We start from the raw sequence: 21246 nt of genomic DNA on the forward strand, positions 1-21246 counted from the left end.
CAGTTTCTAGATGTCTGCAAGTGCTTCTTCAGTTGGGAAAAAAAAAAAAAAAGTTTTAATCCAGGTGTTTTTCTGCCTTTTTTTTTTTTTTTCTCCTTTTCTCCTCTTATATTCTGAGGCTCTAAATTTTCTATTTTTGTTCAGGCAGATATATACTTTTTCCCATGTTGTGATGTTCAAGACCCATAACCATGCCCTGGAATGTAGAGGAAAATAAGTTTATTCTCTTAATCTCTCTAGAAACTGAACTGAAGGGGTATCCCATCTTTACTATTTGAGGATCTGTACTATGTAGAGGTTCAAACCCCAAACCTTGCATATCTGCACATAAATCTCATCCTGCTTCACAGCAGGATGTGGCTTCATGGCAGGTGGTAGGAAACTATTATAGTTTTCACTCATGCGTAGGAACATGCTACTTCTTAACCACTTTATAGCTGGCACTGCTTAATTTATATGCCTTTCTAGTTGCAAACAAGCAAAGAAGACACTTTTTTGTTGTTGTGGTGGTTTGGAGTCTTTTTTTTTTTTTTTGATTAGTCCGCACAGGATGAACTTGCTTTTTTGTTGGTGGTAAACCTACTGGAGGCTTCTGATCTCCAGTGCTCCGTTATTAATAACGTGGCAGAAAAGGGTTGCATACAGGGCTGTAATCCAGGTAAGTTTCTGGCTTTCTCCCCTCCTTTTTGTGTAAAGTTAGGGCTTGGCTTCATGAACTTGCGATGATTGAGCTGGCCAGGCTCATGCAGTAACAGGCTCGCTCAAGCCTGGGGCAGTGGCAATGTCTGGTCATTGTACCTAACCATTTTAAACAAGGCTGATACCTTCCTCCACTTAGAGCCAGCTCTAAGAATTATAGTAAGGGACAAGGATCTTTTGTTTTCTAAATATATATATATATCTATATATATTTAATTCCTTGTTGCTGTTGTTTTGCTAAAGATACGAGGCAGACTAGCAGAAAACTGTAAATACGTACTGCAGCTTGCATTGGCAGGAGCTGTATACATGAGGCTTTTGTACATGGGAAACTGAATTAGACCTTACCTGTTGCATGAAGCTCAGCATCCGATTCCTGACAGTGATCTGACAACAGAAGCTTCAGAGAAAGGGGTAAAAAGGAAAAAGACATTATAAAACTGCACCTGTGTGTACCGTGTATATTGAAATCTCGTTGCAATGTGCTGTCTCCCATTGTTGCTCTGATTAACAAGGAAAAATAGCACTCACATTCACTGTTAGTTCAACTTGAATTTTGGCCTTCCATCACTCAGATCAAGGGGTCTGGGACACTGCAGTAGTGACCTGCACACTTCGGCAGTGGCTGGAGTTAGTCACTAGACGTACAGGTTTATATGGATTTAAGGTATTGTTCTGAATACCTGGAAATAGTAGTACTTGTCTTGGATGCAAGAAATAAATCATCCGCTTAATACTTACAAAATGAAAATAAAGCATAGACGAGTCTGCTAATTCCACCAAAATGTTTAATACCATAATAGATTTTCACTGAAGTACAGAGCTAATGTGAATATTTGTACAAAATATGTGGTTAAAAATAGTATTGATTTATAATATATACAGATATGTCACATCTGTGTCAGAAATGCAGACACTTGAATGAGAACATGATTAATGTTTTTAAATCTACAACAACATACATGAAATATTTCTGCAGCTACCCACAGTAGGACAAGTTGCCAAGTCGACACTTAAGGACCCATCCGTCATTACAGATGACGTTCCTTTCAAAAGTTTCTGAACAAAAACTCTGCTCCAGAATGGATTCAGAACATTCACCTCCATTAACCTAACAGTGAAGAGAACACATCTCTCTGACACTAATGCGGACACGACTTTCTCATACGAGATTAATGATCGGTTACAATGATTTATTAAAACAAGGCTGCTGTTCTGGTGTGTGATAACAGAGAAGTTTAATCCTTGGTGGATGCTCTTACTGAGGTGAGTGAGGAAGCCCCTGGCTCAGGGACAGCAATGGGCCCTTCTTAATACAGCTCTCAATACATGGATTTAAATCCTGAAGTCTGTCTTAAGGTCCTGAATGCCTTCATTTTCCATTAACTTTGAGGCTGCTCAGCACTTTTCATCCTTACTCTAGCAAGAATCTCACCAACAAATGTCCCAGATTCTAGGATTTGTAGCCACTGCTCCAGTGCCCAATCCTGTAGTAAAAGGATCCACAGATGACTCATACCGCAGCCCCAGAAGCTCTGTGTAGCAACTAACAAGTTGACAAAAGGGGGAAGAGATGAATTAAGATGTGTTTTTTTTTGTTTGTTGTTGTTTTTTAAATGCTTTCTGAGCATCTCTGCAGTGAAGACAGTTCGGGGCTCTTGCCTTTGCATGAGGAGTGCTGCCGCTATTCTGCCTCCAACAGTGCAAGCTCCCCTCCCCTCCAAGCCAAGTACACCTGACATGTCAAAAGGCATGTGGGAAAGAGCTTTTACAACACTTCCTCCCTTGTAATTTTACCCCTAAATGCAGCAGTCTAAATGTATTTAAAAATAGAGCACAGTTCACTTTAGAAAAAGAGTTTCCTTTTAAGAGGAGGCTAGAATAATGAAAACCACTGAACTTCCTCCCAGATGTGCTAAAACAAGAAAAGCCACATCTTGGTTTGGTTTGGTTTGGGTCTTTTTTCTAACACAACTAGTTATTCAAGAAGAGTTGCACGAGCATGAGCGTGAGGGTCTGTCTAGGACTTCACTCCATACCTGGTTTTGCTTTGTGGTACAACAGAACTAAATGTGATTTCTTGGGCAGAAGGGAATCGAGGAATTGCAGAGGTCTTAAATTCATACTAATAAATGATAGAAAGTAAAAAGTGGCTAAATGCTTAGTGTTAAAATGTACACACTGAAGAAGCAAAAATAAATTCAGTAAAGATTGCTTAGAGGAGGCAATCTAAAAGCACTCTGATCAGGGTATCTGTAAGAGCTTACTTGTCTCCCCTCATCCACAGTCAGCTGGTTCCAGTCCCCCAGATCCATGACAGATACTGCCTTCCCTTCAAGCAAGCTGTTTCAGTAAGTCTATTGGTAGTCCTACCTACAGATTTCATCGCTGGGCAGTAAAGTAATGAAGGACTCAGCCCCTGTGAGCTGCTGAATCCATTTGAAAAAGCTGGGCTGATCATCAGGAGGTGAGCTGATAACTACAGACCCCATTACAGAGCTGTAGTGTGGACTCCGGACCTTCAACACATTCTGAACTCACCACTTCTCTTGCTTTGACCCTAACTTTAGGACAAAAAATAAGTAAAATAAATGGTTGTACAAGGAACAGCAATAGCCACGCTACCAGTAATGAAGTAATGAAGTCTACGGAGCTTCCGCTGTTAAGCAGTCAAGGCATGAGCCATGCAAGCGCCAGGCCCCTGCTGCAGCTGGGAGAAATACCTCCAGCTCCCATTATTCGGTGTCATGCAGGATTAGGTTGCACGTTATCACTTGCATGCCCAAATGCCTGGTATAAATAAATACTGCCTATTTGTGGGTACAAATTAAGTGCGTACCGAAGCCATAAGCATACAGCCATAATTTTCTTGAAGCTGTTTGAGCTCCTTTGGCCACGCAGCTCCCTACTGCTTACAACTGAAGCCTTGAAACTTATTTCCAGGTGTTGCATCCAGTACCAAGCAAGACGGAGAAGCCACGATCAGCACGTAGGCAATGCAAGATTTCAGTCCCATCCGATACAGAACCTTACAGTGGTTGGGGAAAACTCATCTGTTGCTCAAACGTGAAGAATAATCAGGCCTTCTACGGTGCCTTTTATCTCTAAAGGACTCCATAAAGAGTCAACTATTAACACTTGTTCTAATCAAAACACATATTAAGGCCTGTCCTTTCAAAAGGAATCAGTGAGCTTAGGGTTTACTTTTCCAATGAGATGTCTTCAAGAAATCTAATTTGCAGAGTCATGAATAATGATCCCTTGAGAAACTGGGTCTTTTCAGCTGGACACCCAGATTTTTTATTTTTTCTCTAAGTGCGGGTCGTCATAAGATCAAATATAAGAACTTCATGAGCGGGTTACTCAACAAACTCATCTCCTGCTTTCCAATCGTTTGGAAGATCCACTACAAATTAACACAAGACACTATAAAGAGTGACTTCCAATTTTTATAACGACTAATGCTAACAACTTTTCCCACAGCCTCGGCGTTAGTTGGATGCCATGTTCCTTAGTCAAACACTCCTGCCCACTGTATTTATCATTCTTTAGCACAGAAAGAGCCCCTTTGTCTGCCAGAGATGTGCTTTTCTCACCCGGGACCGTGCTGTATTCTTTGTTAGCATACACGCAGCCAAATCCACAGCGAACCAGTGCAAGTTCACACGACTCAGTGAAACTGCAGCAGTTTAAAATGGAATGGGCATGCCCTGCCAATCACAGGGCTATTTTGCCCCCTAATTTTTTAATTTCAACTGAAACGGAGTTTGACCTCTGTCAAACATTTCAGCCATTTCAGTTCTACCAATTAAGAGGGCAGTGGCATGTATCACCCTAGTCAGTTTAACGCGGTTTACGTCTTGTAGATGCTGCTTTTCAAAATGCCAGCACAAACAGAACACGAAAATATCGTTGCCATATTTATTTTTTAAACTAAGCTCTGAATTATACAAGTGTAAAAGTGGTTAATTAGCCAATAGCTTTTTAACACTCCTATAAAACATGACTAAATAGAATACTTCGATAGTATGTACAGCGTAATGGAGAAGCTAACGTGATTTGTCACAGTGCTCGGACGTACCACTGTAATTGGGTCTTGCAGGACGGTTGTCACTTACTCTGTACAAAGAACAGTCTTTTTGCAGAAAGCTTTTTCGCTGCTGCTGAGTGTGGGGGGAAAAAGAGCAAAATAAAAACAACCTCTTCACCCCCTCCCAAGACAATTTACAGCCAATAACTGTTAAAGAAATGGACTGCAATTTATCTATTGGGCACATTTTTAGAATATAAAGGATGTTACAGTAAATATGCCTGTACTCTTGCTAAGGGATGCTCTTGCCGTGTTTTCTTGATGAAAACAAAGTGTAGGTGAGTCGTACAGCTGGGCTGGGAAGGGGGTGTTGTATTAGCTTATGTCCAAAAATCAAGGCCACAGAAATTCCGTATCCTTCTGATCTGAAAATGAAAAAGCAGATTCCAACACGCCCTTTCTCTGTGCATTTTAAATGTTTCCGTGCTGTTAGCTGTACTGAGGAAGTCATTGGCAATTCCTGCTTTCATTTCCAGCCAGCAGCAGCAGCCACCCAGCAGAGGGCCCCAGCACATCGCTGCCCGGGCTCGGGAAGGGAAATTAAAGAGATGTCAGCTATGTCACCGTGCACCACAGGCTGCAATGTAACACAGATTTCACTCCCATTTATATTGCTACAGGAGAGTACTTCAGCACTGTGGACACCCTAGGAAAAGTGCAAGTCACAGGGACTGAGCTGGTAGATGCTACACAGGAGAAGATTCCCCCCGAAGTGGGGGCTGTGTCTATGAATTACTGAATTAAATAGGACATTTATTTTCCCAGATGGTCAGCATTTTTCTGAAGGAAGCCTTTCGTACCAGACAAGAAACAGCTGTTAGCAAAATACCAGGTTCTCTTCAGAGAGTCACAAATGCTGTTACTTTTAGGATAGGGCCATAATTTTTTTAGGTATTGTGGAATAATCTGTGATGACCATGTTTAACCGTATAACGGTGAGATATAAACATTTATCATTATTACAACAGGCTTCTGCATTTTCAGGCTTGTAACTGCGTTTCTGTTCCTGTGCTTTAATCAATAAAGCTATGTTCTGCTCCCTCCTGGGTAGTGCTACATAGTTTATGAAGAGTAGTCATTGAATCGGACCTGTTTTTAAACCTGTCTGTAAATGCACTTTTGGGAAAGAACATTTAAAACCCAGTGCTTTTTTTGCAGTGTAGTTTTACATCACTGGAGGCCAAATTCCACAGTTCAGAACCAAATCTCTCCAAAGTTTGAGTACATGGATATAAGGACTAGATTCAGCCCTGACATTTTTACATGTAAAAAACCTAAAGTATCGACTTTGGAGAAGATCTCTGGTCACTGACATCAGTTGAGGATGTGGCCAAGAATTTCTTTCATACAGCACGTATCAACAAAAAAATCTTAAGCATTTAGATCTTACTGTGTTTGTATTAGTCTAAAACCAATGGAGTTCAGCGTTCTGTATGTTCTCAAACCAGACAGTGGTGTTACTCCTGAAATACCGCAGGTGGCCTATGAAGGTATCTTCGATAGGAACATCAAATTCGAGTCCTAGGACAATCAGTAACAAATGATTTATTTAAATCAATTCTAAGTGCAGCACTGAAAAATAATCCAAGTGACACCTCTAAGGAGATACTTGAAGACAACTTTACTCAGATATCATGGAGATACTAAAGCCCCGTTTTGGTTCAGCCTCTGCTGTATTTAACGTGCTTCTATTAGTGTAACACACACACGACGATGTCCATAAAGTATTAACAGTTATCACGTTATAGATACACGCTAAGTAAAGCACTAACTTCAACAGGAATATTTCAGGGGGCTGTGGTGGTCAGAGAATAAACTATATGAGAACGGAAAGTCCTTACTTCTCAAAATGTCCTCCCCATGCAAGATCGAGAATGGCATCTCCTGTCGCCACTGATAAAGCAACACACTTTTCTTCTTGGAAGTACTGCAGAGCCAATAAATACCACGACAAGGGTGACTTGACCTTTCCGCAGCTTGTAGCCTCACTAAGGAGGGAAAGGAACCCTCCCTCAGGACACTGATCGTTAGGTTTCATGAGAAAAATCTTGATTACGGAGCCTAAGCTGACTTTTCCGATCCTAGAGTGAGCTTCCAAGATTTATATGCTTATTTTAACTTGTAAAAGACTTTAAACCTTGGAATCTCACTGTGCCATTTTATAGTCACTTTCGGGAGTACAGCTGCAGCTAATTAGCTTAAAAATCCCACTGTATCTTACACATATGCTCAATTTTCTGCAGTATTAATTTCAGTGGAACTACTCATGTGCATAAATTAAGCGCATGCTTAAGTATATGCAAAATCTGAGCTCAAATGTCTAGAAAATATGTTCTCAAAATGACAAATACACATGAAAAAAAAAATCATCATGGAAGGTCTACCAGACAGGGAATCCAGCATCTGTCTGCCGTTGGCCATGATGAAAACACAGAACAATTTCTGTAACCCAGTATACATTGCAAGTGAAAGAAACATGCAGGACAGAGTGAAGAAAGGGGACTCGATTGCATGCAGTCTAATTTCAAGTGTGTAATTATGGTCCTGTTTTCTTTGGCCTAAAAAAAAAAAAAAAAGGAAAGAAAAGAAAAAGAAAAACGAAAGAACACCAACTAACCTCTCCTCACCTCCACAAACCCAAACTGTATACAGCTCAAGAAGGGCTTTAAAGCACAGGAAACGGGGAGGGGAAAGGACTGATTATTAGGGATGTACAAGTAATTACCACGTTTCAGGGCTATTCAACACACCACTAGGAAAGCATTCAGCCTTAATCATTACTGGAACTTACAGCTATGACAGAGAGCAATGAATCCCATCTTAAATGAGCAGACAGGTTCTCTTTCTTCCTCAAACTCAGAGAGAAGTACCACTCAGACCTTTATGGAAGATAAAATGACAATCCTTACTGATATTCTGTCTCCCCCCTCCTTAGAGAGAGAGACTGAAAGACACCAAACCCTTCAGCAAGCTGCTGCCTCTCCCCTCAGCCCAGAGACCTCTGTGCCACATCCCTACCACCGTTACAGACCGCTTCACTCTACAGCTGTTGGTGGAAGAGGGCATTTTTCTGTTTCTAAAAAGGTTGCAAGGATAATATTCCTTAAAAAAAAAAAATCCAGGGGGTTGAAAGGCCACCAAACTGCTAGATTAAAAACAATTCACTCCCCTTAAAAAAAAAAGAAAAAAAGGAAAAAAAAAAACCTGAGGTCTGCTGGGAAACTGAGGGCAGAGAAGCAGGCTCCTTGATGAAGGGCAGCAGCAAGTATTCTGGGAGTTTCAATATCAAGCCTGATACCAGCCTAATCACCCACCGCGACCGATCTCTCTGGTGGTGGCATTTCAGCATGCAAATTATAGCTGTGGAAAATCCTCAGACTGAACCCCTCCCTGCTTCAGCCTTGTTTTGTCCTTTCCAGAAAACCTATTAGTTGGTGTGTGATATGGTTACATATTACAAAGATCTTTTTTTCCTAGCCCTTTTGTTACATAGGCTTGATTACTGAGAAGGGATTTCCATGAGCTTAATGTCCTAGTACTCAAAAGGCGATGGCTGCCTTTCAAAAAAAAAAAATTTAATAATAATAAAGCAAACAAAAAAACACAAGAGCTGTGCTGGAGGAGAGAAGTGCTGCTTCTGCTGGAGAGGCTCAGTTAGATACAGGAGGTGGCAGACCAGGGCGCCGAGTTTGAATGATTTTTGGCTTTGGAGAATTCTTTGGGTCCTCGTCTTCCTCCATGTCGCTGTCGCAGACGTGCACTACCACACTGGGAGTGGATTCCGTTCCTGCGTGCAGCTCGTATTTCTCTCCTGGAAGCAGAGGAAAAACAGATCAAAGGCCAACAGTTTGAGCAGCAGCACAGATCGTGGCACTTTCAGATTCCTACAACCATGTAGGGCAGATGTTCATGTGCTGCTCCTACCCGTAGGTGAGGGCAGGCATGGCTAGATTATACCTGCTACATCGTACCTACTATCACAGCAGATTCTGGGGATCCTGCCCCCAAGCACTGGCTGTTGGTCTGAAATAATAAAGGCTAGCAACAGGCTGGGACTCATGGAGCAAAAAGGAGCCCAGTGAAAACCAGTTAGAAGTGAAAAACCACTGGTGTTTACAGTGGTGTTTTGCACCAGTAGTAATGGCCAATGGCACTAGAAATAAATGCATGAAGAGAAGAGAGAAAGCTGAAGTTGATGGGTAAGAAGAGGGACTAGAACTGAACCTCAGATATATCTGGTCCGAAGCCATACGTCAGACCTGCTGGGGTGGGGCTACCTTTTTTTCTTTCGGTCTAGAATTGCTCAAGTAACATCTGAAGGTCCACTGGATTCTGCAGCTTGTCAGCTCCAGACTGAAACATCAAAACTTGGTCCAATGTAGCTGTCTATAAAGGGATCTCCACAAATAAATATATATACAGATACCAGATGGATTTAGAGATTCAAGGCTCCTTACCTGGGGCTCTAACAAATTCTGTCTCTATAGATAAGATTAGAGTACTGTCTGTAAATGCTCACTTGCAGGCTGAATGCTTAAACAGTACATTAGATTTTCAAACTGTCTACGTTCCTTCTTTAAGTCCCACCCAGCACTCCAAGGAGGAAGATGAGTATGTCTTAAATGGAAACAAATGCAACGAGGTTACCTGAATAAATACACAAAGGAAAATGAGGATCAGACACGGGACTTTCAGGCCAGCATTCAGTCAGCTGGCACTACACGTGTTGGATTGTACACCGCATGTGAGTGGTACTGGTTATTAAATTACAAGGAATTAAGACTGGAAAGGAAAAAAAAAGTCCTAACATTTCTGACAGGATGAACTGCTCTTTCAGAAGGGACAGACACTGACAACTAGAAACCACTCCAGGTAATGCGCTGTTATAAATTGGACTATTTGTCATCTCTCTCGTCTCCCAGCCCCACAGGCTGGCTTCAAGTTCAGATAGGCTGACAATGACCACATATATACCTGGCAGCTTGTTTTTTTTTCATAAGGCTGCTCTAAAGCCACTGCATATTGCCTGCAAAATAGTCTGTGATGAGGAAGGCTGATTATTTTGCAGGCAGAGGAAGGACCTGATATATCTAGCTGACCTGTACTTGGGGTACAGCAGCTCCCAGTACCTGCATCGCAGGCAGGAACTGACAGTACTAGGCGCTGTACAATGAAAGTGAGATGGCACTCCCTACCTCAAAGCACTTGGAGTTTGCTCGTGTTATTAATTTGGACTTGTATTTATCCCCAGCTTTGTGGCAGAGCAACGCATGCTAGGAAGGTGCTGCAGGTCCGCACTAGCACACGCAGACTGTCACCACACGCTATTTATGCTGAAAAATTCTCGGTCCAAATACGACTGGCTGGCTTGGGACTAGAGGACGGGAGAACACGTTGCATTTTTGCTTAAAAAATAGAAGGCAGCTACTGAATAATAACTATAAGTCAGGCATCTTGCTGTGCGAAATATTTTACTGCTGTGATACCATTAATGTTGACATTTAACTGGTCTATTTTTGGCAGCCGTTCCTCTGAATCCAAACTGAGCAAAGCATTGCAGGTCTCGCTGATAGGCTGAAAATATAAAAAGAGAAATGGCTTGGTTGTGCTGCGATGAGAAATTATGTGGTTTTTCTTTGCCTATTTTCCCCGCGGGCTTCGGCTAATTTCTCAGCTATGGGCTGACGTCAATGCTGCCAGCCGGGCTCCGAAGGCTCCATTGGTCACTGTCAGCTCCCAGCGGCTCTGCAGCGCTGCACACACACAAAGCCGGGCCCTCTCCTCGCGCACCGGCGCCGCGGAGGAAAATCAGATTCACTGCCCTCTTAAAAGGGAATGATCCCAGGTCAAATGCCAGGTCCTTTTACCGCTCAAACCCTTCCCACAAGGAGCCTTGCCGCTGCAAAAGAACAGCGGGAATAAGCGCAGGCGCAGGGGAAAATATTCGGATGCCTCTGGCACAAGCGGCTGCAACAGCAATTAATGTCACTTTGCAAATCAAAATGTGAGGCACTCCTAAATTGGGGTTTTAAGGCATACGGTTATTTCTGAGCATAAATGAGCTGCAGACTCGATTCTGTACTCACAATTATTCATGCCTGCAGAACTGTGGCTCTAAATGCAGAAAACCTTTTTATGGCTGAGCTGGGAGCAGGACAAGAGTAAACAGGGGACTTTTATACAGCTGCACCTCGTTCCTAAACGTGTCGTTCGTATGAAAATACTAAGGTAATAAATGCAAAATAAAAATCCAACAGATACAGCCAGATTACGCCTTCCCTCTGGGTTATAGGGTTGTCCCAAGCTAAGGGTAGCAAGCTGGGTTAAGCAAGATGGTCAGGACTCACCAACTTCTGCCTGATGCTCTCATCCAGCTGTCTCTCCCATGCCGTTTGTTATGCATCCTTCGCTTTCTCAGGCCCTACCTTGCCTCACCACTCCTGCTCCTCATACTTGCCTGGAGGAATCCTCAAAGGACTCCTGGGGAAGAGGTCTCTTGCTCCTCCTGCAGTATTTCAGCCACCTCTACCCCTTAATAAGTTGTTTAAATATTTGTGAAGCTGAGATAATAATGGAAACTCACGTAAATTTATTCAGAAAAATATCACTGAATTTACCAAATATGCTCTAACATCTAAACTGTGCCTTCAGGATGCAACGCAGGGAAGAATTAAGCTGTGGCACATCTATCGTATGAAGGTGCCCGAAAATATTCCTTAAAAACTCTTGAAAATAGCAGTGATGCTCCTCTGCTTATTTGTTTGGCGTAAGAAAAAAAGAGGAATTGGAAGTTTCTCCCTTTGACATTGAGTCTGCCTGCTTTCGTGTCACTTGGCACGACCTTCTGTGACCACGTGAACCATAAGCAAACCCGCAGCCTCAGGTGATGCACGAAGGATGACCACAAGAACAGCACAAAAGCAACTGATGATATTTCAGAATTAAAAATAATGGCGTGCGATTTCCTATCCCTTTGTGTATCACTACTGTGACCTTTCATTGCTGGTGCATCTCGTGTCTAATGAGGCTCTTTTGTCCAGCAAAGACAACGTTCATACACTTAATTAATAATGAAGGACAGGTAATGATATTGTGCAGCTAACTCATCCCTGATTCCGACTCATGATCAGAGGTTAATGGGTTCAGAGCTGCCCACCCCATGTTAAGTCTGTCATTAGCAGCACAAAAACACACTCCTTTCGTAGTCCCTCCATCCAAGTGCTTTACAAGTCATATGGTGCAGACAGCGGGTGGTGCTTGGCCTGGGTGCACGTTTATCCCAGAAGGGATGGAATAACGCATCCCAAGGCATTTCTCCTGCATGGACCTGCTGTACCCAAGGTGGAGGAGTTGCTCTCCCAGTCTCTGTTACTGATGTTAGAGAAGAACATCCCTCTCCTGGCAGAGGGAGCACTTTCCATGCAGCAGCTCTCGTGTACACTGCCCCTGGCAAGGGGACGGAAGGACAGCAAGAGCCACCAAACAGAGGGGAGAGGAAGGACAGAGATGGAAAATGTTATCCATCACCCATCTGCTTGCCCCTCCGCCTCCTTTTAATCCTTGCTGGAAGTGGTAGGAAGTATTGACTATTTATTTTGAATCAGTGAGAAGAAACATGAGAGTTGGAAAACACCTGGGCACAGACAACCTGCAGTTCGTGACGTGGCTGAAATCCTCGTGTGTGGCATTTGCTGGGCAGGGTTTCCTCCCCATTTTCCCTTTCCCTGTGCACAGGTGAGCAGGGCAGAAGCCATTGTCTGTAGCACTTCAGAATACAACCAGAATGATGCTTTCAGAGTATGAAACGTATTTTACATCACCTGGAGGGTAGCTCGAGGGCATTTGGGAGGTGCAAAGGTGGAGGACTGGGAAACGTGGAGAGAACCAAGCCTGGTACCAGCCTGTCTGTAAGGGCTGCTGGCCTGCAGTGTTCTTCAAACAGGGCTTGAGGCTGTGAAGGCGAGCTGCAGGGAGGAACTGAGGTTGTGGAGAATTTGGGGTACCAGGTTTGAAAGAGACCAAAAAGCAGCACTGGGGAAGGAAAGAAGAAATATGCATGTTGGGAGTGGGTAGGGAGAGGGGTAGGATTCTACCCCCCTTTTGTACCACAGAGGACAGGATTCCCTTGGTGCCAGGAAGGTGGTTTGTAAAGCACCACACCACTACACGGCAGAGCAAACCCAGCTGCCCTTTCTCTGCAGTATGCACAGACCTGCAGAGCTGTTTCCCCTCTTGCAAATATTTCTCATATAAAATTATTTCCTGTGTTCTTCAGTGGGAAGTAGCTAAGACCTTGTACAATGTATAAAACGCACGAGGGCCTAGATCAGACAACAAATTGGTGGGTGGCAAGTGCAGGGAAGAGCCAGGTCAAAGGCAGGCCAGGCACAGACACAGCCTGGGCCTGACGGGCGAACGGTCAATCTGCCACCCCAGGTCAGTGCCATCGCTCTGCATCTTCATCACTGTTCACCTACTGGAAGATCTCGCAACAGTGGACGTGTTTTTCATTGGGAAGATTAATGACCACACTTCTCTGTTTGCAATGAAGAAATGGCAGGCTAGCGGTCAGAAGCAGGCAGAGGTTCCTGGCTCAGTGACCGAGCTGCTCGTTCTGCTCGTATCTCGCTCGAAGCTCGGTCTCCACACATGCAGAGAGTGAAAATCTACACCAATCAACCAGAAAGTAAATAAACATGCCAAGGTCCTCCCTAAGACCCCAAGATCCTCCCTAAATGCACCCTCCCTGAACTCAGTTTAACGCAGGACAACCAAAATCCAGCTTCCTTGGTGCACAGGAAAAATAAATCCTTGCCACTAGACCTTGGAGCTGCTAGACAGTCCTTGGTGCAGCCACGAGGCTGCAAAGAAACACCTGCAAAAAAACAGAGCTAGGAAAAGAACAGCACACTGCAAACCTGTTAACTAACTGCTTGCCTGGTCGTTTTACTCTGGAGTGGATTTCCCAGGCTTGTACCGAGGGACAGGTCGAGTCTCCTGTTGTGTGGCTAGGGTGATTATGGCCAGGCACTGTGGAAGGGGATGACCTGTACTCGTGGAATAGGTAAGGATGTATGGCTCCGTGTCCAAGCAGTGTGTCTTGTGTCTTCCCAGCAATGCAGGTGAGTAAAAGTCACCTTGTACTGAGGGCACATAAAAATCTGTTCACTACTTACATGCTTAACCGCGTTTCGCTGGTCCTCGGATATTAATTTCACCCAATCAGTGTGTTTGAAAAATTCCTCACAAATTACAGACACAATACTCAGGCTCTAACATTGTGACTTATGCACACAACTGTGCCAATGAGCAATTTTTTTTGGATAGTTAAGCCACAGTTACGTTTTTTATTGTGTTGTTTGAATGAAAAAAAATGAACTTACCTAAGGTTAACGGTGCTAGCTGATGTCTAGCATGTTTTACTGCTGCGATACAGAGAAATGAGTTTCGGCGGCTTTTGTTTCTCAATGAAATTCTAAACATAGCAAATGCACAACTGAGAACTGCAACACTATTTTAAAACCGCCACAGCAGCTAACTAAAATTGATCTCTCTAACAAGTGCTAAAAATAGAAAGAAGAGAGCACACAATGACTTTTCATATCGCTCCCTGCAGGCTCCTTAAATAAGGGCGAATATGACCTTCACGCAAAGCTGTCCCAGGGTGTGGAACAATGAGTGATATTTCACATTCCACTGCTCTAGAACAGCAATTGATTTATTACCCAGCTAGCTAGGGAATTTGTTTACATGTTTCCATTTATAACACTGCTGCATCAAAGGAAAAAAAGGAGTTCTTTGTCTTCCTTTTATTCAGCAGTTTAGAAGCAAAGCATCAATTCTGGAAGTAATAATCTGCAATATAGTACAAAGAGTTGGACCCGACAGCCCTTATCTACGGGCTTTCCTGCTGAAGGGGAATAAATAAAATCCAGGAATCTCCTATTCTGCCCCTGTGAGAGACACCATCAGGAAAAGATGCAAGAAGATCCTGCAAACCTCCCGAATCAGGAAGCATCTTCCTGCACCCTACGCATTCTGTTGGTGGTTGCAGTCACACAAATGCCCAAATGATGAGATGTCTGTAACCAGCAGGACTCAAAACATGAACGCAGCATCTTCACTACAGCTGGGGAGAAAATAATTCTCATATCCCACAAGAATTTCAAAAATAAACTCTATTTTTCATGAGTTGACCCCCACAATTGTTATTAGGTGGGATCTAAAGTGTTTATTTCAGTATGAAGGTAATTTAACATGCCATTTTTTCCTTACTGGTTACAAATGTGGATTAGACTGCTTTCTAACTTGAGCCTGGAACTGGGACATTTTCCATTTTGAATATTTTAAAAGGGATGCTTTAACAGCATTCGATGAAATCTTTTTGTAAAGACGACAACTAAATCAAAAGTAATCCTCTCCTATGAAAAGCGCTGGTTTCATCAGAGAAGCATTTTCTAAGGGAAAGCACTGTCTCAGAAATCCCAGCTAGCTTCAGTTCCTAGCATAAGCTGAAGACAGAACAAAGTCTCTCTGCATTATCCATTTATATCCATTCTTTGATAGATGCTACAACTTATCCCGTGCCTTCTGCACACCACTCTCAACGGAAAACAGGCAGTCCCAACAGAGCAATCCTGCTGGGGCTGGGGAGTGGCAGTCCTCTCTCTCAACAGACTTGTTAACATGAGAGATTCTCCACTCTGTTGGTGATGCAGCGATGCTTAAACACTCCATGAAGTATTCCACATCGTGAAACGCCGTACGGAGCAGGTGTGATTTAAAGCAAATACTCTACTCGTGGACAAGCATTTGTCCAGTCCCTACACAAACCATCAGTTGTCTCAGCGAAACAGAAGCACAAGCACAAGAATAAATTGTGTAAGCAAGCTTTGATCTGCTATTCAAACAACACTTACAAGCTGCAGATAAGATATAATTACGTAGGTGCCTAAAGTAAAGCTCATTTTCAAGCAAAGAACCAGTTGGTCTGCATCAACTTAAACCCAAAGCTGTAATCCAGTTTACAGGCTTTACCCCAACTTCCTCGAGTTATCCTCCACGCTGCTATTTCTCATTTGGTTTTGTCCAACATTTTTGCACACAAGGACCACAGGCTTACCTGGTCCTAGCTTAGAAACTGCGTAAAGGAGGTCGTAGTTGATGACAGGTGTTGCATCATCTATTGGCTGCCACCCTACAGGTGGGGAGGCTGGAGGCGAGATGAGAAACTGTTTTGCAGGCTGTGGCGGAGCCAAGTGAAGCTTGTCTCCATCTGTCTCAGAGGTCTGAATCTTTAAAGCATAACAAATACACTGTTTAGTTTAGGATGGGGAAATGGAATGATTGCTCAAATCATGCACTTCTAATACCAAATGCCACCCAGGCAGGGTTTCAGCATCAGTCTCGGCAGACAAGGCCTGCAGATGAATTTCCCCTCAACCTTGCAGATGGTTCCTCTACAGTAAATACGCTGTGGGGGGCTGTTACATGAGCAAAGCTACAATGTTTGTGCCTGTTGTGTATGTTCTCTGAGAATAGGAGCAAAGCTTTGGTACCCACAGTTGCACATTAAGAGACTTCTGAGGCTAACAAGGTATTGTGATCTACTTGCTTACAGTCCTAAATAAGAGCAGGCATTAGATTAGAAACCAGTAATTCTTGCACCATGGCAGGAATTTCAGAAACTTTTCAGAAGATTTGGTTTCTTTAGTTGATGTGATAAAGGAATCTATCATGTTCCTTAGTCGTTTGCAACTAATTATACTCATTTTATTTCTATTTACTTATCTAGTTTAATTCTTGCTCTTTTTTTTTTTTTTTGGTCTATTAAAGAAGCCCCAGCATAAACGAATTACGGCACAGCTACAGGCATACCTGAGCAAGTTTAAAACCAACTTGGGCCCAGAAGCAATAAACTGCATTCACATGAAAGCAAGTTGAAGACAAACACTCTGCTATTTCTGAATGGATTCTGCAAAAACCTGGTTTGGGTCTCTCCACTTCATGTTCCCCAGAATTTCTAGTTCTGGAAGTGCTGATTCAGTCTGGCTCGGGGCCATATACACACACACCGCTCCAGACACTGTGCTGCTTCCACATATTCATTCCCTGGACACTGCTAATAAGCTCTTTTAAGACTGCATGCACTGGAGAACATGGTGCAGATACCTAAACAGTTTTGCAGGAAAGCAGCTTGGATATGGAGTGTAGTCATTGTTATGCAAGTTGTTCTTTTTCCTGGCTTATCTCGGATTTCCTATTAATCTCTTGATTGTTCAGGTGGAGTGAAATGACTCTCCAGTCTGCTTACCAGCAGGTTTTGAAACCTTTCAGAAAAAAATCTGAGCCAGATCTAGGAGTTAAGGGCCTTTAAAATGGGACTGAGGTAGATTTTCAACACCTAAATCCAGCTGTAAAATCTTCTGAACCATCTAACCCGTTAAGCATATTGGGGTTTTCACTGCTGCAGTTTCCCGTCTTGCTGAGAAGGTTCTGCTTCTGCCTAGGCTCGGAGCAGCTCCTGTCCTGCCCCAGATGTAGAGATTCAAAATTTAACAGCCTCTTCGCTTAATGAGCCTGCCCTTAGCCTAAGGCCTCTAAAGGACTGATCTGGCAGCTCAAAGCACACTCGTGTTACTTACGGGCACTGGTGAGTATCCCACAAGCCACACTGACCACGGCTATTTATTAAAGTACGATTAGAAGAGGTGGTGGTCAGGGCTCTCAAGCTCCCTCATCTTTCTGATTCCTGGCTGGGAGATCTGAATTCTCTCTCCCTTGGTCAAGAAGAATTGAACCTTCATCTTCCACTTCCAATAGATGGATATAATCACTTATCTCCCCCAAGCCGGGGGCATTCTTCTCCCCCCTATCTTCTCCCTTTTACTTGAAATTAACGAGTTCCTTTTTTAGGAAATTCACGCATTTATTTAGTTAGGGAAAAAAAGGCTGGAGAAAGCCTAACTGTGGCTCAGGGCTGCAGCCAGATAATTCAGCCCTACTTCTTTTATGACCTTACATACTTTATTGCCTTTTTTTTTTCTTTTATGGCTAGAACGTTACCCACAGAAAATACCAGATGTTGTAAATCAGTTCTAAGCTATGTAACTTGTGTGTTGAATAAGCAACCTGGGTCCCAAGTGGTCCTTTAAATTAACTGTAGACCCGCAGGGCAAGTACAGCTCACGCAACGTAAGGGTGTTTGAGTAATCTTTTAGCACAAATATTGGGCAAGGGAGAAACTTTTATTGCTTTTATTCAGCTTTATTGTACAATATTTCTATAAAAGCTATGCACTTACACAGAAGTAGATAGGAGATTTCATTACCTGTGCGAAATACAACTTTAACTTCTTCCCTCTGAACTGTGTTTCATGCAGCTCTATCCTGGCACGAGCGGCTGATTTGGGACTACTAAAATTTATCCGCACGCGTCTGAAGCTCTTAAACAGCTGGAATGTCACACAGTCATCATAGGCACGGAACAAGCCTTCAAATTTCTCCTGCAAATGAAAAAGAAACAATACTGAAGATTAGCTTGGTGTTGTGTCACATCAGTCTGTTAAAACACGATCTGGAACTTAAGGATGACCGTTTAACCAGCAGGTTTCAGCCTTGGGGGTGGCTGTCCACGGATGAATGAGGGCTCTGCGAAAAGAAGTTATGGAAAGCATCGGTCTGAAAGTGCTGACCTCTGGAAAATATTTGAGGGAAGGAGTTTTCAAATTGAGAACCCGCCGGCTATTAAACTTCTCATAAAAGTTGAGCAAGACGGTCATAGCATAGCGCTTTATGAAATGAGGCTGAAAAGGGCAGAAGGCTGAGAATACCAGACAACTGATCTCATCTGTACAAAAGCAAACACTGTGCAGAATGACAACAGAGTCAGCAGACACAGCCAGGCCTGCTGGAACTGAGGGCTACATTTAAATCAGCACTGTGGGGTCGTTTTGCATTGTACAGTACGTTTTTCTGCGTGTTTTGTCATTTAGATACTTAGAGCAGATACAGACCTAGTCCTTCAGAGTCAGCGTAGCAGCAGGAAAAAATGATTAGATAGGAGAAAACAGTGACCTGTCCTAAAGATAAATTTCAGGCTTAAAAATGTTTCGCTATAGAACAGCGTGTTCAAAAGCACGTGACCCAAATAAGGATATTTTAACAGTGTGAGAGAGGTCTGATAGGTACCAAATCTCTGGATCTGGAAATCAGCAGAAATTCAAGGTACGTTAGCACCCCTGGAGGATCAGACTCCCTCTATTTTCTCTGTAAGCTCTGGGCACACAGACTAGCGTCACATCATCAAATGAAACTGAAGGCCTTAAATCAATTCTGATACCTGCACGGGTCTTTTCATGCACACAAGCAAACATTCATAAATGTTAAGACCAAAAAGGAGCAGTTATTATGGAGTCTAACATTTGTGCTTCCTCAGGCCTGAGGCTGCCATCCGGCGAGGGCCACGTGAAGTCCTAGCATTTTAATATCTGTGATCAAAACTTGGAAGTCTTACAGGATGGGGAATCAACCAGAACAAAACCCCTTTTATTAAGAGTTCTTTATCCTGCAAAAAAAACCCTGTTTGAAATATTTCATCCACTGAAGGCTATTATGTCAGGTGGAAAATAACCTCACGTGTGCTCTGACACATCTGCAAGTAAGCATTATCTTATGTATTTATGTAACTTCTGTTCTCATGGAGGAAAATAATTTCTTCTCTCTTAGAGTGGCTAACGGGCAGAGGCTGCAGGAGACGAAACAGAAAACCCAATTTGTGTAATCTGATCAATACTTCGGCCCTCATCTGCTACCTTCCAGGCAGGACAAAGAGTACAAAACTTCGAAAAATGTACCCTGAAGAACCACAGGCAGCGGGGGGACACGAGCAGAGCTGCGTCCTCCTGCCAGCACCAGAGGCTTGTTAAAGAGTTAACCGGAAAGCAGACCTGTTGCATGGCAAAGAACACGAAACCTCAACGCGCATGTTCCACATTTCCTTTCATTCACTGCCAGCTCTGTGGTCTTCTTCCCCATAACTGATACTCCATCCCTGGCAGCCTTTCAGAAGAACCTCCCTGTGGTCTATTAAGCTTTCATGATTTTCATTTCATTTCGCCTGACCTCGCTCACCTCTTCCTCTCACCACGGGGGATACTTTGAAGGAAAAAAAAAAAAAAAAAGAGAAGAGAGCTCAGTGGTTTGGTCGGGGGCAAAGAAAGGCACACAGCAATCCCACAAGCAGCAGGAAGCTGATGGGTTTGCACAAGCAGGTCTAGTCACAGCACCTAGCATTTAAATTCTCAATATTTCACGCCTTTGTTTGACGTGGGGGTTTTTAAAGACATTTTTCTTTTTTATCTTACTTTTTTGCACAATTTAGCTTTCCTAAGTCAGCCTCAGGTGGCGTTTGGCTATAGGTCAGCCAAACGCAGCAGTCGCCGCAGCTCTGGCGGGGTTGGGATGCTGTCCGTGCAACCTGCAGTGACCTGGGCAAAAGGGCTGGGGAGGGAGACAACAGGACAGGGGACTGATGTACGCGTAGAGTAGGGTGTAGAAACATGCAGGGCTCTGCATAACCTACATAACTGATCACATTGAGTACTCGGGAGGTAACCACCTATTGCAGCTGGCTGTTTAGGAGGAAGAAGATTCCTGTTTTCTCGCACTGGCCGGTCTCACGCCTGCCCTCTTCTTGCACAGCACACGAAAAATCAAAACATGGAGCCCAGCCCTTGCTTCGGGCCACGATGTGGGACAGAGGGGAGGGGAACCAGCCTCCAGCTCATCCCAGCACCGGGCACGGCCGCTGCACCAACCAAACTGATCCGCACATCCCCCTTTTGCTGCCTTTTCGGCTGATAATCGTAATGACCTCAGCAGAGGTCATTAATCCCCAGCTGCAGCTAATGGCCCTCAGCTGCATCTTGAGCCGGCCCAGCTCCTCCCAGCTTGATATTAATTCCCAGGAAGTGCCTCACGCCTTAATTGCTACGGCCTGCGACTTCTGATAGCTGCTGAATGCACTTAGCTGGATAAAAGTCCTTCAGAGCCATTCTGGTCTGGAGGACAATGTATCGTATATGTCTTAAAGACCTTTAGCAAATCCTCTCCCTTTCAAGTCTGGTGGATAAATAATTCAGGACTCAATCATCCCAATTCAGGGCTTTTAAAGCACTTTTACAATTCAGGATTTTAAAAATGCTTTTAAGTCTCTAAACTTTCCAAATGCTTTTTAAATTTCTGAATAAAGGAGAGAAACGTCTGAGTTTAAGCCGTAGCATTGCTTGTCTTAAAGTAGAAAGTGAGTCAAAATGCAGAAAGTCATGGAGCTGTGCATTTATTTCCTGTATCCTAGCGGTCTTCATCCATCCGAAGTATGTCTCTGTGGGACCCAATTAATGCTCCGACAAATTTCAGCGGTGTTCATTTGACCAGCGCTGCAGTTCCCATCCGCTC

At 43.5% G+C, this 21246-nt stretch overlaps 1 protein-coding gene across 3 annotated transcripts in view; it reads right to left on the reverse strand.

Annotated features, from left to right (window-relative positions):
• Positions 1–4009: 4009 nt before the first annotated feature.
• Positions 4010–21246, reverse strand: part of RCAN2 (regulator of calcineurin 2) — a 78611-nt gene continuing 61374 nt past the window's right edge. For all 3 annotated transcript variants that reach the window (XM_040554280.1, XM_040554281.1, XM_040554282.1), the window contains 3 exons: positions 18120–18293; positions 15912–16083; positions 4010–8600 (listed from right to left, as the gene is read on the reverse strand). In XM_040554280.1, the coding sequence (XP_040410214.1) occupies positions 8440–8600; positions 15912–16083; positions 18120–18293 (507 nt within the window). In that variant the 3' untranslated portion in view covers positions 4010–8439. The remainder of the gene's footprint in view (positions 8601–15911; positions 16084–18119; positions 18294–21246) is intronic.

This window comes from Cygnus olor, chromosome 3, assembly GCF_009769625.2.
Source record: "Cygnus olor isolate bCygOlo1 chromosome 3, bCygOlo1.pri.v2, whole genome shotgun sequence".
In the NCBI taxonomy this organism is placed as follows: Eukaryota; Metazoa; Chordata; class Aves; order Anseriformes; family Anatidae; genus Cygnus; species Cygnus olor.